At 44.5% G+C, this 17,484-nt stretch overlaps 2 protein-coding genes across 2 annotated transcripts in view; both read left to right on the top strand.

Moving 5' to 3' along the window:
• Window positions 1–13,347, top strand: LOC310796337 (uncharacterized protein). The gene is made up of 10 exons (XM_083658512.1): window positions 1–145; window positions 1,076–1,211; window positions 1,819–1,929; window positions 7,213–7,345; window positions 9,044–9,222; window positions 9,440–9,513; window positions 9,730–9,892; window positions 10,010–10,116; window positions 10,224–10,414; window positions 12,407–13,347. The coding sequence occupies exons 1-10, from the start codon at window positions 25–27 to the stop codon at window positions 12,905–12,907; spliced, it is 1,716 nt and encodes a 571-aa protein (XP_083514638.1). The 5' UTR covers window positions 1–24; the 3' UTR covers window positions 12,908–13,347.
• A 1,122-nt stretch (window positions 13,348–14,469) lies between these two features.
• arhgap22a (Rho GTPase activating protein 22a) overlaps window positions 14,470–17,484 on the top strand; it is a 25,239-nt gene continuing 22,224 nt past the window's right edge. The window contains exons 1-2 of the mRNA XM_083658509.1: window positions 14,470–14,652; window positions 14,921–15,023. Of these exons, the coding sequence (XP_083514635.1) occupies window positions 14,972–15,023 (52 nt within the window). The 5' untranslated portion in view covers window positions 14,470–14,652; window positions 14,921–14,971. The remainder of the gene's footprint in view (window positions 14,653–14,920; window positions 15,024–17,484) is intronic.

Raw genomic sequence — 17,484 nt, 5'->3', positions numbered from 1 at the left:
GGCCCGTATCATATCATATCCTAGATGCATCCGATGCCAGTGTGCTCTGCTGGCGCCGGAGACATATTTGACTGTATCCAGAAAGGAAATATTGAACAGTGTGTACACTTCGTTCAGAATGACCGGTCAATCCTCAAGCAGAAAGGTAAGATAAGATAGCAGCACGGTGGGGAAACGTATATCTGGCCAGTGACTCAATGTCAGGATATGTGAAAATAGGCCACATATTATATGTAGCCTACTTCTACTGTGCTAACTTGCTCATTCGTAGCCTAAACATAGTAGTGTTAAAACCATTGATTGACTACAGTTGTATATTAAAACGTAATAGACGCTTTTCACGCGGGCCATTTTTGTGTCGGAAAGGCAGGGTAAACACAGGCTCAAGCAAAACACTAATGAGGGTTTCCAATAACTTCCATGATTACGAGTTGGAAACCCTGATTAGTGTTTTGCTTGCACCTGTGTTTACCCTGCCTTTTAGACACAAAATGCCCCCCGTGAAAAGGGTCAATTGTTAATGAAAGTAACATTGATGTGTCCACCATCTTTTATATACATTAAAATACTGCTAAATAACATAACATTGTAATGTTAGCCCCATTACAAGAAACCACTTTTTTTTTTACTAATGTCATAGGCCTGTAATAAACAATGTTCTGCTTCCTGCATCTGGCAAAGTGTATCATGGTCATGGACATACATACTGCATTAATGTGTAGCTAATTAACAGACCAATTAACAAGTCACATTATAATTCTACATTATTTTATGTTCAAAGCCCCACTAAACTTTCTTGCTGCTCCAGTGATTTTCTCATGATGCCAGAAGCAAGCCGATACCCAATCAGCTAGCCTAACTGTCTGTCACCTGAGCTGCTGCTAGGCTGACAGGTGGACAGCTCCTGTGACTAAACAGCACAAAGTCACATTGTGCCAAACGGGACCCTTAACCCCAAGTCAAGAGTGTTTACAACAGTGTTACTAACTCACACAGCTGTGGTTAGGGTTATAGAGTAGACCTGTGGGTGAAAGTCTCAATGTCTTCCGTGTGTCTTGTGTTTGTCTTCATCCAGGCTGGGGTGGTTTCACGCCGCTGCACTACGCTGCCCTCCATGGTAGCCGCGCTCTGGTTGACCTCTTCCTCAGTCACGGAGCTGACCCCAACCTGACATGTGACGCGGGGCAGACGTCCTTTCATTTTGCCTGCAGGTCAGTGTGGTCTTCAGATCGCCACAAACACGTGTGGTTTGTGAGGGTATACAATTTAACCATGATGAGAGCACGTCTGTGCCTGATGAAACCATGCTGATCACGTGAACTCACATTATTTTTCATTGCTGCCGATCAGCCTGGCCTCCTGCCCATCCCCAGCGATTTCAAAAAATTACAAAGTGCACTTACGGGCCAATCAGGGAGCTGCCTCATAGTTGGCAACGTAACCGGCCAATCAGGGATGCCGCTGGCAAAACAGTAATGGCGGCTCCCGAAGGAGCGAGCGGTAACGTTAACGTTAGTAGAGTCAACACAGCCATAAGTGCAGTTATTGCAGAAAAAGACAACAAGAGTCTGCACCAGTGGAGGTTCTCGGCAGAAAAGAAATTTTCGCCGTTCTTCCGATTGGATTTGGCGACGCTGATTGGCTGAGGGAGTTGTCTGTCAAGGCAAGTACTCCCGCCCACTGAAATCGCTGCGAAGGGGCTGAAAGTCCAGACTGATGTGTAGAGCGAAACAGGATGTGAGGTCACGTTGATCAGGATGGTTTTACCTCTGCAGTTGCTCCTGTCTAATAACCGGTGGTTCCCTTCACTCCCATCAGGCAAGGGAACATCTATGTCATGCACCAAATGATGCAGTACGGCGCTGACCTGCGCCTCATAGACCTTCAGGGAAAAACCTCCCTGCATCACGCAGTGACTGGAGGCAACATGTGAGTGGAGTAAACAACACGTGACAAACTGCATTGTTTTTCTTCTTCATTGTTGCTAATACAGGCTAGTGTCCTCTAGAGAGAGAGTGACGTCAGCGGAGGCCCAAAATGCGTGACTCATTAGCCAATGAACAGCCAGGAAGGGGTCTCGCGCTACTTTTGAATGCTGCTAAGATAAAGCTGATAATGTACAATTTGATTCTCAAAAAAAACAAAAACTTTCAAAGTACACAAACTGTCCATTTTGCTGCAACTCAACAGTAGGGGTGGGACAAAATATCGATACTCACGGTATCGCGATATTTCTACTTGCGATACGTTATCGATACACTGGCACCAAGTATCGATATGTTTATTTAAAAAAACAAAAACAAAAAATTAAATAAACAGGCTAAAATATTATGCTGTGTATGGTAGTTGAAACATAGTTTCAAGTTGACGTTTATTTATGTTTGTAGTTGAAACAAAAACATAAATACTGTAGGCTAAATGAATGGAAATGTTTGATCATTAACTCATTGAGTGCCAATGACGACTTTAGTCGTCAATTCGGATAGTAACGTTGAGTGCCAATGACGACTAAAGTCGTCAATTGCGTTTTTTGAAGGTGGGACGTGGATCAAAGCCAGATCCATCTCCTGTAAAATTTTGGGGCATGTTGAATGTGTAAAACCTATTTTACCGACCCATTAGGTGGCGACAGTGCTCTCCAGATTAGAGAAAGGCGAGGAAAAAAGAGAGAAGAAGTCATGAGGAAACGGAAATCCCATCGATATGCATGAAGCATAACGTTAGCTGTGCCTGTGAACAGCAGTCAATCTGCTGCCACAATTGAGCCCCTCCGTCTCCGCTGCGATAGCCCCTCCATATGATTTAGTTGCCGACACCAGCGTCTTTCTGAAAAGTTACATTATTGCCAGACCCAGGGGGTCGGCCTACAGAAGGCTTTGTCGGTCGGTCGGTCTGTCGGTCGGTCGGTCTGTCCCTCTTTTCCTCCCTGGAGGTACACAGGGGGACCGTGCAAGAGTCATCCAGGCTGGGATGCACTATTGGCGGATAGATTGAGCGGGATGAGAGCCTTATGGAGCTTTTTTCCATTTTTTTTCCATTTTTCGTGTGGTGCTCCAGGACGGACCCCCGTCATGGCGCAGAGGTATGCCCGGCCTCGGTGGCCCCCTCCCGGGTTGGGAGGGGGTCTACCACCCCCCCCCCCCCCCCCCCACCCAATTTTTTTTTTTTTTTTTTACTTTTTTTTTTCTCCGCTCTATCATGCAGAGAGGTTGGTCCCGGCCTTGGTGGCCCCCATCCCCTTCGACCTACCCACCCCCCCCCCCCCCCCCCACCCAAAAAAAAAAAAAAAGTTTTTCGCTCTATCATGCAGAGGTTCGTCCCGGCCTCGGTGGCCCCCATCCCGGGTTGGGAGGGGGGGTCGACCTACCCCCCCCCCCCCCCCACCCACCCAAAAAAATAAAAATAAATTGTTTTGCCAGACCCAGGGGGTCGGCCTACAGGCGGCTTTGTCTGTCGGTCGGTCGGTCTGTCGGTCTGTCCCTCTTTTCCTCCCCAGCCATTCAGGAACGCTTCAGATTTCAACCACCAGGGGCAACAGAGCAGGTCTGGACTTGCTACCATTTGAACCAGCAGTGAATGGGGACACACTAACAAACATTGAATTACCTTTAATTCAACTGGTTTAAACATGTGCCGTGTAACTGTACAGGATCTGTACTTGTTGTAATTGTGGTGCCTAGTTTGGTTCATTATTGGCCATTAGATCATATTAGATCATACTTATTTATTTATGGAATAGTTAAAAGAAAGACATGTTTAAATGTGGTCAATAACTACAGTACATTAGAGGGCAATAGAGGGCCCACAACACCTGAAGGTAATTTGTACATCTGGGTCGGGCTTTCCGGCACGGTCCTAGAGTGGTTCAGATCTTATCTGCAAGACAGGAACTACTTTGTCTCCATTGGCAACTACACATCTGACCAAACCAAAATGACATGTGGGGTACCCCAAGGATCAATTTTAGGTCCTGTCCTGTTTAACCTTTATATGCTCTCTCTGGGCCTAATTATGCAAAAAAACAAAATAGCTTATCATAGCTATGCAGATGACACCCAACTCTACATAGCCCTCTCATCGGATGACTATGCCCCCATAGAGTCACTGTGTCAGTGCCTTGCGCAAATTAATGATTGGATGTGCCAGAATTTTCTCCAACTTAATAAAGACAAAACAGAGATAATTGTCTTCGGCAAAAAAGAAGATAGGCTCAAAGTTACTGCTCACCTCGAATCCCTATCTCTGAAGCCAAAGGACCAGGTAAAAAATCTTGGCATTATTATTGACTCTGATCTAAATTTCAACTCCCACATCAAGCTTATAAGAAAATCTGCCTTCTATCATCTAAAAAATATAGCAAGGATTAGAGGCTATATGTCCAAACAAGATCTTGAAAAACTAATTCATGCTTTCATTTCTAGCAGGCTAGACTACTGCAACAGTCTTTTCAATGGTCTTCCCAAAAAAGCTGTTAAACAACTTCAGCTCATTCAGAATGCGGCTGCTAGAGTTCTAACAAGAACCAAGAAAGCTGAACACATTACACCAGTTCTCAAATCCCTGCATTGGCTGCCAGTAAATCTTAGAATAGACTTTAAAATTCTGCTAATAGTTTACAAATCTCTCAACGGGTCAGGCCCACACTACATCTCTGAAATGCTTCTACACTATGAACCATCCAGATCCCTGAGATCTTCAGGCACTGGTCTACTAATTGTCCCAAGGACCAAATCTAAACATGGTGAAGCCGCGTTCTCCCACTATGCCTCTCATAACTGGAACAAACTCCCTGAACACATTAGATCTGCCCCTACTCTGCCTATTTTTAAATCCAAGCTAAAGACCTTTATGTTTACTCTTGCTTTTAACTGCTACTAAACTACTGCCTCTCTCGGCCTGTAATTTTAAAAAAGATTTTTCCTGTACATTTCCAACAAATGGACTGTACATGTAATAATAATACTGAAGAGTGCCTTGTAACTTATTTAAAACAGAAATAATGTTTCATGTTTGTTAATTTGAGTATATATTTTAACTAAAACTGTCGGCTGTGTTTTTTATGTGTTTTTTATATGTGCATTGCTTTGCTGCTTGTTTTTTCGATTATTTTTTTGTAAAGCACCTTGAATTGCCTTTGTGTATGAAAGGTGCTATATAAATAAAATTTGACTTGACTTGACTTGACTTGTATAAATATCACCTACAGCCAACTGATTAATGAGATGGCAATCAATAGTATGACAGCAATTGATCATATTTACACAACCATAAACCCACAACACACTTGTAACATTCATGAGTTGAAAATGTTTTAGCCACTCAAATTGCATTGGGAAGCTGCGTTGGGCAGGTCAGGTGAGCAAGTAAAATCAATGAGGGTCTAATCAACAAGGGACAGGTGAATGTAATCAGACTGGAAGGTTTGCTGGTCTAGCCTATACACAAATCTACAACCAAATACCCCTATACACCCCCACCATGCTGTATTCCCATTTAATTCCAACAAAATGTTAATACGGCCTAAAATGATTTATACTTTTAACTTATAAAGTGGTTTGTTGTAGGTGTGTTGGTCTCAAAACCAGACCTACTCTGTTGCCCCTGGTGGTTGAAATCTGAAGCGTTCCTGAATGGCTGGGGAGGAAAAGCCCTTCTGCCCATATTCTGTGCACTGACTGACAAGGGACAGGTGAATGTAATCAGACTGGAAGGTTTGCTGGTCTAGCCTATACACAAATCTACAACCAAATACCCCTATACACAAAATTCTACACACACACAAAATGCCTAAAATGATTTATACTTTTAACTTATAAAGTGGTTTGTAGGTGTGTTGCCTACTAGGAATTTGTTCCTTCTGGGTCTGGCATAACCAGGTCTCCTGGTCTTGTTCTCACCTGGGAGCCGGCGACATGCTGTGAAAAAGCGGGGTGCAGCGCACTTTTCAGTGCAGAGCAAACGCAGAGCAAACGCAGCAGAGCCACCAGACACTCCCACGGAGGAGGAGGAGGGGGGTGGGGCACGCAGGGCAGCATAGGCTACAACCATTGACAGTAAACACAGACCCAGACAGCAGGCTCGATGCACAGAGACAGGCAAACAAGCTAGAATATCTGATGCCCACCAGCAGTAAATCAAGACCAGCAAGAAGGTGTAGGGTCTGCGCACGCAGGGGCCAGCGCTGCTGGTTGCAGCTAAAAAATATTATTTGGCCAAACAAAATTCCTTTGTTTTCACTGTTTTATTGAAGGAAATTATTTTTGAGGTGTCATTACATCAGAAAATATTACCTTCAGAGTAGGTGATGTGCTTGAAATGCTTAATTTCACAAAAGGCTGAATATCTCAGCTTCTAAATTGAAACGCGTTTTTTTGCTGAAATCAACCTATCTTCTCCGGCTGATAACTAAAGAACGGAAAATGATATCAATAAACTTTTTTTTGCAGATGATAGAAGAGAGTCTCATCGTTCTTTGTGCGTGTTCGGTGTTTACATAGTAATATCACACAATATTCTGTGGGCCTCGAGAAATCACTGAAAACGCTCTGAAACTCTGGCACTGGGAGCGTCCGTTCTCCAAAAGTGGCTGGCACTCAATGAGTTAATATCTACTTTTAGAAATTATATAGGTAGGTAGGTTATATAGGTTTTCTTGTTTTAATAATAATAATAAAAAGACTTAATGTGTAACTTTTCCTCCGTGGTATCGAAAATGGTATGAGTGAGTGAGCGAACTCTGAGAGAGTTCATGTCAATTCTGCTAATAAATACATAATACCTGCTTCTTGCCTTTTAGGGGTATTTTTTTCTCTTCAGTTACACAGGTATCGTGATGTATCGTAGGTTAAATTTCTTCCAATATATCGATTATCGCAGAATCGCTGTATCGTGATAATATCGTTATCGAGGGCCAAGTATCGTGACCATATCGTATCGTGAGTTACTCCACGATTCCCACCCCTACTCAACAGTGCTGCTTAATCCAGAACCTTACTTCCTGGTAATGGGTTAGTGTGGGCATGTGCTATTTTGCTGCAACTCGACAGTGCTGCTTAATCCAGAACCTTACTTCCTGGAGCTCTTCAGAGTAAAAAACTGGTCCATTGGAGTGAATGGAGATGTCGCCACTCTTCTATATATACGGCTCTGATACAGGCATGCAGTGCACAAACATCTCACATGCACCGACTCTGTGTGCCTGTTTTTTTACAGTGTTGCTATGCACTACCTGTGGGAGACTGGCATGTTCCGCTTCTCCGACACAGACAAGTACCAGGTGACACCGCTGCACCTGGCTGCATCCACTGGCAACACAGAGGTGGTCCGATACCTTCTCAGAGACCAGGTACACAGCTTCACTCACTCACTCACTCACTCACTCACTCGCTCAACCACTCACTCACTCACTCGCTCACTCACTCACTCAACCAACATACAGTTGTAAAGAAATGTAATGCTGCGTTCCTTTATCGCAAAAGAACTGGGATGTGGAGGCTAATGACGAGGCTATGACGTCACATCCGTTTTGTTAGCGTTCCATTTGCAGAAAACTTGAGCTGGGAAGTTCACTGTTCACTGGTCACATCCACTCGCTAGCCAGGCTAGCCATTGTTAGCAACAGTTGATAACAAGGCATTTCGTGGCATTTTGCGCATACAAACACTGCAGCCTCATGTCCACACAGATAGAAGTAGGCCGTGCTGTGCGTACAGCTGATTTAATGAGACACAAACAAGACACAAGTGCTAAATAGCATTTATACGATTATAACTACTGTTGTTGCGCGGAGCAGCCATCTTGGATTTTTGAGGTCGGGTCTGCTGAGGCTCCTACGAGTTTGGAATGGGAAATACCAGCTCTGGTGACGTCACCGTCCCAGCTCATGACCTTTGAACCGTAAGATTACCAGTTCCCAGTTATAAAGGAATGCACCATAAGTATGGGTCTAGCATAGAAGCATCAATGGCTATGTTTACATGCTCAGAGTGCTCAAACAACAGTGTTTTAGGTTGACGCATGTAAACATTATAAATCAGTTAGAATAATCCAGGGAGGTTTATGTTCCGGTTATAAGAAACCCAGTTACTACTGTAAGATGCATAGCTTACTCTCTTTTAACACAGGATTCTGTGCTGTGCATGGGAACGGCTTACTACTCTCACTGTTGGTTTTTGCCATATTCACAAACCCAGACTTGCAAAGGGTTGTGGGTATATTTTGATGTCAACAAAAAACATTGCACATATTGATGTCAGGATCATTGTTTCTTTCCCATGTCGTAGAAATAACTTAGTATTGCTCAGTCAAAGAGGAAGGGGGTTGCTGGCGGCTGGGCTGGCTACACCTTTTTCTACCCTTTTGCTAGCGGACCATTATATTTGTAGGTACTGCAGTTAGATAGAAATGGACAGCAGCAGCTACTGGACAGACATTCTGTCAATTGGTTTATTTATGGCCACTAGAGTAGCCTACTCACTTGGTATCAAAGGTTCATGTAAGGTTTATACAGTTTAAAGCCAAATAAGACCTGAACTGGAGTACGGCCAATAGAGAGAGAATACTCCATCTACCAATGTTGTCGTACTCCAGTCCAGGACGCGTGACTCAACTTGGACTGGAGCACTGATGACTCAGACTTGGATTCATGCAGTCGGACTCGGAAGTTGGAGACGAGGACTCGGACTTGTTAATTGATGATTTTGTTTTTGTAATAGGCCCTCATCATTTGGCATAAGATATTGATAGCTATATTAATGCCCATGACATTATTCAATTTCGCGCAAGGGGTGTGCTCCACCTACATGTGGTTTTCACGCTCATGTTCAGTCACTCTCGACTCGGACTCAGGTAATGGGGACTTGACTCAGACTCTTTGGTGACTCGGACTTGGACTCGAACAGTGGGGACTGGAGACTCGGCTGGGACTCGAGATATAGTGACTTGACTACAACACTGCCGTCCACATAAACATAGCTGGTGTGAAGACGGCAGTCAATTAGCAGTTGTGTCCTCCAGCGCCTCCAACCTTGCATGTCTGTTCCAGAGATGTGCAGTGGATGCAGTTGACCAGCAGGGGGGGACAGCGCTCCACGTTTCTGCCGAGAGGGGGGCAGTGGAGGTGTGCTGGACGCTGCTGCAGAGAGCAGGGTACAGAATGCTCCACCAGAAGAACCACAGTGGCCTGACACCTCTGGACCTCAGCAAGCAGGGGAAGACCTTTCGGTGAAGCCACAGTCTCTACACCTCTCTGGCAAAACATGGAGTAGAAGATCCACGAAATGGGATCGTCAGACTTCTCAGTGCTATTTAAATATCCTGTGTGTGTGTGTGTGTGTGTGTGTGTGTGTGTGTGTGTGTGTGTGTGTGTGTGTGTGTGTGTGTGTGTGTGTGTGTGTGTGTGTGTGTGTGTGTGTGTGTGTGTGTTGTCTTTTTCTTCTAGACACCAGCAACTCACCAAACTACTGAGTCGCTACATCAATGAGCCAATACACCACAAGCCCAAAGAGTCTCATGGTAAACAGTCTGCAGTTTTGATATTGGTTCTTTCTAATGAAAACATGGATCAGGATATTACTGTACAGATGAAGATAATGATATTGATATTGATAATGATGATGATGTTGTTGACAACTGTCCAAACTCACCAAATGCGTGCACAACTCAAGCACTTTCGCTTTTTAATAAGCGTCAGCTTAACGTACACATTTTGTTATGTCGTCTTCTCACCAGTCCTGTACTACTGGACGCTGTTGTTTCCATCCCTGAGTGGCGCTGCCATTCTGCTGATAGCGGCCATGTTGGGAGGCTACGGCGGTCTCACCTGTGGCCTGCTGTTCCCCTGGCTGGCCAGAAGCATCTTCACGCAGTACCACCGTATGACCACCTTCCAAAGGTCTGACACAAATGACAGTAACAATGCAGCAGTTTACTGCCGACATTTAAAAAAAAACGTACATGCACACGTGTTTATCTGTTCGTCAACACGTTCATCACTTTTTCACACTTCCAGGTTACCCAACCCGATCTACCTGGGAACCCTCATGGCCGGCTTGTCCCATTCCCTGCTCTGCTTCTATGGGGCAATAATGCCTAATATCCTTAAAGATAGCACATTATGTAGATTCTATAGATATTTAAATCACGTGTTACCAGTGGGGACTTAACCTATGTATGTACAGTAGGTGAAAATGACAACTAAATGTTTGATCCTTAACTTTGTCAACGTGTGTGGCCAACCACTGCCCTGGTGCAAGTGTCAATGGTCCACTTCTGCCTAGTCCTGTGTTTGTTCTGCAAGGTTCTGACCCAGGACTCTGGGAGACTGAACAGAGCGGAGGCCGACCCCCGCTTCTCCTGCATCGCTGACCTGGTGGAGAACAGCCAGAGCGCCCACAGGTTCTGCCCGTACTGTGAGGTGAGAGAAGCTCCACGCAGGGTTGAGATGGCATGGACTTGAAACACCCTGACACACCAAGCCGGACGGTCGGCCGTCAGCAATGTCTGGGCCATCGGTGAGAGTCTGTCGCCCTCAATTTGTCGGGGGCTTTTTCAGCCAACTCAACATGTCGGGCTGTCGGTGAGAGAAATCCCTCTGATTGGCTGGTCATCTGGTAGAGACATCCCTCTGATTGGCTGGACATCTGGTCAGCTGGTAGAGAAATTCAATTCAATTCAATTCAATTTATTTGTCCACAATGTGGAAATTTGTCTTCGGCTTCACAGGTTTGCTTGTGTACAGAGAGGAATACATTACATTTCAACATGGGAGACAAATACATTACATTTCAACAAACACCAGGGTACACAGTACAGCACACAGGGACTGACAGGATGGAAACATAATACAACATGGAACAGGGACACACATACAGGCAGTGATGACGGACATGGTTCTTATGTGGATGATGGGGTTTATGAATTTAGCAGGTTTATTGCATTTGGTATGAAAGATTTTTTGTAGTAATCCCTCTGATTGGCTGGTCATCTGGTCAGCTGGTAGAGAAATCCCTCTGATTGGCTGGTCAGCTGGTAGCGAAGTAGTGCAGTAACTTCATCTCATCTGATCAGCCACTTGAAAAGCCCCTTGAGTCCGTCACTCTATGACAGACATGTCCAAAGTCCGGCCCGGGGGCCTAGTGCGGCCCACGGACCGATTTTAATCGGCCCTCGGCTTGTCTCTCAAAACAGTATACAGTATGTGACCCTTCACACAGTACTGGTTAATCAAACAAGTTCACTTCGCGTTTTTTCCATTCACCAATGATGAAAACACTATCATACAGTTTGTAGACAATCACTAAGTAGGAACTACACAGGTGGAACTAATGTTTTCAGATAGTAAGCACAAGTCTTAGAGTACAATATAGCATGTGTATAGTATGTGATTTCTTTTTCTAAAATAATCCATATGATGCGAGAAGCAGCTGGTATTTTCAGATTATCTAATCTAATCTAATATTATCTAAGCCCCCATTAAAAAAAGTTTGGACACTGTGAGCGTTGAAGGAGTGCGTGCCCGTCCGCATGTCCTCGAGTGCCTGCCGCCCGGGTGGGGTCATCAAAAGGGCCTTTCTGTGTGGAGTTTGCATGTTCTCCCCGTGCCCCCTGGGGGTTTCCTTCATATAGGAAACCCCACACCAAAACATGCAATATCGTGGTCACTGAAGTGGTGCCTCCTCTGGTCGTTAGGGGCGCCTGTTCGGAGGGAGGGGAACTGGTTGGAATAGCATGAACCTCCCACGTGCTATGTCCTACCGGTGAAGCTTCCCCTGTCAGGTGAAAAGAAGCGGCTGGCTAACTGCCCATGTCTCGGAGGAAGCATGGAGCCAGTTTCGGCTCTCCCCAGATCGGCAGAGGGTGGAGCAGCAACCAGGATAAATAAATTAAAATTAGCACTAATGGGGGATAAAAATGGTGTTTGGACTCCCCTGCTCTATGATATCACCCGTTTAGTGCGGTTTCTCCTTATTCTTTACCTCCTCTTCCTTCTTCTTCCACAAGCAAAAGACCAGGCAAGTGCTGACATCACCACTGCCAACTTTCTATCAGACATCATATTCTCGATTAGAAGTAGGCAGCTATATTATCAAACCATGTTAAGTGGTGTGAAAATGGTAGGCAGTCAGTGCTTTGTGTATCTGGTTTGCAGTCCCATGTCTCACGCAGGCGTGTGTGCTACCGTCGCCTGTAGTCTTTGCGATGTGTTCAAGAGCACCTTTTAGGCCCCGACGCAGACGACGTGAGGAGACGCAACAGTCGGCGGCCTACATGACCGCTAGTTCTCCGCCGTCGGTCCGGTGTGTCCGGGTCCCTACGGTCCGCAGCAGCACAGGTGCATCTGACCACTGACACAGTCTCTTCTTGCTCTCCTCCCTCCCTGTCATCTGTCTTTGCATTCCTCTCACAGCTGTTTCAGCCTGACCACACCAAACACTGCAAGCTGTGCGACGTGTGCGTGAAGGACTACGACCACCACTGCCTCTTCCTCAACCGCTGCGTGGGCCGGGGCAACCACCGCCTCTTCCTCCTCTTCATCCTCTCCATGGTGACCGCCCACGTCCTGTTTGTCACCACGGCGACGAGTCACCTGTACGGCCGGATGCCCGCGGGCGGCAGTCGCGGCCTGTCGTCGTGGCTGGCGATGTTCGGGGCGGAGTTTTGGGTGGTGGCCATGGTCATTATGAACGCGCTGACTCTCCTCTGGGAGGCGTGGCTACTGACCGAGCAGTTTGACGCCATCGCCATGGGCACCACCACCTACTTCAGACAGTGCGAGACGTCGACGTCCGCTCGACAGAGGTCGATCGCACAGCGCTGGACGACGGTGGTGTCCTTCCTGCTGGAGGGAAGGAGACGAGTGGGCACGGGACAGACGAGGGCAGAGGACAAAACCGCCATAGACATTTAGAAACCGTCTTAATGTGTCTTCTATGCAGACGTCCCAGAGTTGTTTGTGTCGTGGCTCACTGCACAGTTGTCGTTGGTCAACACTCAAATTTGTGATAATAATGTCCTCTTTAGATTCCTCAATAACTGTGACTTACCGCCATATAACATGTTGTGTACTTGAACGGAACATTCGCTTATATCTTGATATTGTATTTTAATATATAGAGTAGGCTTAATGCAGATTTGTCAACGATTATGTGGCTAGCAGGCTAACTACAACTACTAAAAAGTTAGACTTTCACCTTTGAAGTTAGTTTTTAGTGAAACTCACTGAGGTATTTTGAGCAAACAATGGTTAAGGAACATCTTGTTCTGTGGAGCTTAACGTAAAATACTGGACTTTTTGTGTTTTAAACTGTGTTTTAGCAGGAAATAACTGATAATTGAATCGCACCTGTTTTTATATTCTGTATGCGTGTACTTTCTAACTTCGTTGTTATTGTTGTTTTAAATAAAAGTGTGACACGGGGTCATTCATAGTTCCACGTTGTGACGCTTTCTGTCGCCATTAGATTGAGAGATTAGCATAGCTAATGCTATATTAGCTTGGGCTAATAGCAGGTCCTTTGGAAGGCATTGTTCCTATAATACAGTATATCATTAGCTCTCTGACCTGCTCCCAGTCATCTGTACCACCATGACACTTCCTCTACTCTCACTAATGGACCAGTCTTCTTCATGCCTTCAATTACACGCACTCATTTCCTGTGTGTCCCTCAGGACTATACCTCTCGATTATAGATGATGTCCCCCACACCCTTCAGAGGCTGCTGCGGCTGAACTCTATGTGAGTGGCTTATATAATTGTAATATATAATATTAGATATAATGAATGTCTTCTGTACTGCCTGTTCTGCATAGGGAGTGGTTAAGATGACAAGAGGCATTGTCCAGGCCGTACGCTTTGTGAAACTCACCACCTACATTCCCTGTCTCTGGATCAAATGTTAAACAGCCTGCCAGCTGGCTGTTTCGCAGTGACATCATCTCAGTCGTGCATTTTCTCAGTCGCTTTTAGGTTTCCAAGGCGATAATACCTCAGCTTTAATTCATGCTTTACCACCCTGCAGTAAGTAGCGTTTTAGATCATAACCTCATTGACATCTGTCATTTATCAAAAGAAACCAAAATAAAATACCACATTTCATTATATAGCTTGAAGATCTCCAGCAGCAGCAGCAGCTTTTGCAGGTGTACAGTCTATAACCAGTTTCATAGCCTGCGACGCACCCTCTTGTTTTACATAGTGTAGGCAAATCACAGTGACTCTGCTGTGCGAGTGTGTGTGGGCCTGTGTGTGTGTGTGTGTGTGTGTGTGTGTGTGTGTGTGTGTGAGTGTGTGTGGGCCTGTGTGTGTACAGTAACAATATCTGGGAGGAAACTCATAATGTTTTTATTTACAGGTCAGCAGATTTCACTTCTCTGTCGCGGCAGCAGCAGCGCACTTCCTGAGTGAGAGTCAGACACAGAACGTTCTGAACAGAAGCAGGGGACAGACAGGAGACCATCGTCACACACACACTAGTCTCAGTTGGGCGACACCTATCAGGGCAGCTGCTGCTAGACTAGAGCCTGTGGTGTGTGTATTTCTTGTGTGATGTGTGTATGTCTTGTGTGATGTGTGTATTTCTTGTGTGGCACACACACACACACAGAATGGCTGAAGACGAAGAGTCATCCGGTCCGCCCGTCTGAGATCACACGGTAAAGTAATGCTCGCATGACTGTCTTTCTCTCCTGACCGCTTCCTCCTCCTAGCCGGAGCCTGTTGACATCTGCATTCCCCAGACTGGCTGTCATTGGTGTGTTAATGATGCCAAGTATACTAGTCCCTTCAGTCTGGGTATGAGAATGTCCTCATCTGGTGGTTGTCTCTCTCTCAGCAATTATCAATTAACTATAAGACTGGGGTTTCAGTGTTGGCACTGTGTGTAGATTGTGTGTGTGTGTGTTTCTGTTGTGTTGGCTCCAGAAATGGCCTCGGCTCCGACAGCTACACTGCGCAGCAGATGGACACGCAGCTATGAAAGCGTCCAGGACTTCACTGACCAGTGAGCTACAAAGGAGACTCTCAGGTAAAAAAAAGCAACATTTTTCAATTTGTCTTCTTGAGATTTCATTGGCGATGGCAATCAGAATCAGAATTATTTTTATTTGCCAAGGTCTGTTTTCGCACACTAGGAATTTGTCTCGGTGTGGTTGGTGCTCATCTAACATTGATAAGAACAAATATACAAGACATAAACAAATAAGATATAAAGGATCTAAAGAGATTATAGAATATTATAAAATGATTCAGATATTAACAGGTACAGATAGTATTCACAGATATATAAACAATGTTAACAGAGTATAAACAGACTTGTCAGCTAGGTGAGGTAGCTTAAGTTTGCTGTTTACAGATTATGTACAGGGGGTCACGGTGCATCAGAGGTAGCAAAAGTAAGTGAGCCTTGTGTTGACAAGGTTTGCAGATAGGTGACAGTCAGAGTAATACAATATGTACAGTGATAAGGTGCATGATATAACAGCAGTAATGAGATAACAGAGTAACACAAGATTTCCTGTTTTTATTGTTTGCGATATCAAGCTATATCTCTCTTACTGTTACCTAATGCCAAGAGGATCCTCTCCATCTGTGTATAATATCCAAATTATCCAACTATTAATCATCAGAATGAGCGCTTAATGAAAGCTATATGTGTTGAGAGTGCAAAACATTGGCAAAGTTAGGCCAATATCCTTACCATTCATTTGAATACTGCTAATTATTTTATTGTTACTCATTATTACGATAGTATTTATTTAAATAATGCTTTGCTTATGTAGCACAGTTCACAAAGTGTTTTACAGTGAGTGCACAAAGCACAACACAAGATTAAAGACAAGAAAATAAAGGCCGGTCTATAAAAGCGTGCCTTATGAGAAGTGAATGAAATGGGAAGTGCGTGAGATAGCTAGCCCCGGATCCTCAGGCAGGCCGTTCCAACAGTTTACTGGCTATAATGGCAAACGACCATAAGTGACCACGAGTGTTTATATCTATTATATCTACATCGCTGAATTCTATATCTCCTGCCAGATTGCAGTAGTTCATACTCTGGGGTTCAGTACATGCAAGGGGTCGGATAAGATATTCCGAGCTTGTCGTATCATTGCTTGCTCAAAAATGGGGGGTGGTCGGGGGGGGTGGACATACCCATGATCTTCCCAGCCATTTTTGCCAACCTACCAATTTCAGATTTATACTTAATAGTCAGGTTGCCAAACCAGCTGGAAATACCATATCTCAATATGGATTCTATACTAGCTCTATAAAAAAATCAACATAATACTTCTACTGACTCCAAAAAGCCTGAGTCTTCGAAGGAAGTGTAGACGTTGATGTATCTTTGCACAGATGCTTGTAACATGCGTGTGCCAGCTCAGTTCCCGATCAATCTGCACTCCTAGATATTTATAAGAGGGGAGACCTGTTTGATGTTATGGTTGTGAATACTGATCGTAGTGTGGTCACCTATGGACCTGGGGTCTATTATTTATGACCTCCTCTGTTTTGTTGACATTTATTTTTAAATGATGTCAATCACACCATTCTATGAACCTGTCCGCTCCAGACGTCTGGCTGGAGGATGTTAGAATCGCTCGTGAGCAGACTTAAGGATCACAGTGTCGTCTGAGAACTTCATTACAAACTGAGTGGGATGTGAGCTGTATACAAAGTAAACAAAAAGGAGGAGCGGACTGTTCCTCGGGGCACCCCTGTACTACACAGTGTCTCCTCAGAGAGCACAGAGATTCATCTCACCCTCTGTGGTCTCCTGGAAAGAAAATAAAAGTACCATTTGATTATAAAGGGGTTCACATTTAACTGAGCTAATTTACGCAACAGAATGTCTGGGTGGATTGTATTAAAGGCCGAGCTAAAGTCAATAAAAAGCAGTCTGGCGTATGCTACAGTACTTTCCAGGTGTTTCACAATGAAATGTGCTACTGTAGAGATTGCATCACACGTTGGGGGTGTCAACAATAATCGATTATAAGATGCATCGCGATGCGGACGTGCACGATTCTGCGTCGATTCACAAATGTCAAAAATCGATTTTTTTTTTCTTTTTTCTTTTTTTTCTTTTCTTTTTTCTTTTTTAATAATCGAATAAAATATAATGGAAGTACATGCATTTGTTTATTTTAATTATGGATCATAATACAATGCAATTCTAAATGCACTTTTATTTTAAAAGTAGCCACACAGTGAGAAAAAAGAAAGTGAGAACAAATAAATCATGTATTGGGGAAAAAAAGTGATGCATCGATTTAAGATGCATCGAGATGCATCGATAATCGTAATCGAATCGAATCGTAGCCCTCTGAATCGTAATCGAATCGAATCGTGAGGCCAGTGAAGATTCACAGCCCTATCACACGTACTGCGATTTTTCGAATAAGCGAATTGATACTGGTCTAGTCGAGGTGCTACCTCCTTTCGGAGTGCTTCCGAAAAGAGGTAATGTGCTCTCTACATTTGGCACTTGT

The sequence above is a fragment of the Poromitra crassiceps genome, assembly GCF_964638095.1.
Source record: "Poromitra crassiceps genome assembly, chromosome: 22".
NCBI lineage: Eukaryota > Metazoa > Chordata > Actinopteri > Beryciformes > Melamphaidae > Poromitra > Poromitra crassiceps.
Note: the sequence above shows the minus strand (reverse complement) of the source record. Positions and strands in the feature narration are given on the sequence as shown.

Coding starts and splice junctions, on each gene's coding strand:
- LOC310796337 (XM_083658512.1), top strand. CDS start 25: ATGCATCCGATGCCAGTGTGCTCTGCTGGCGCCGGAGACATATTTGAC. Junction 146..1,075: donor GTCAATCCTCAAGCAGAAAG/GTAAGATAAGAT, acceptor GTCTTCATCCAG/GCTGGGGTGGTTTCACGCCG. Junction 1,212..1,818: donor TCCTTTCATTTTGCCTGCAG/GTCAGTGTGGTC, acceptor CACTCCCATCAG/GCAAGGGAACATCTATGTCA.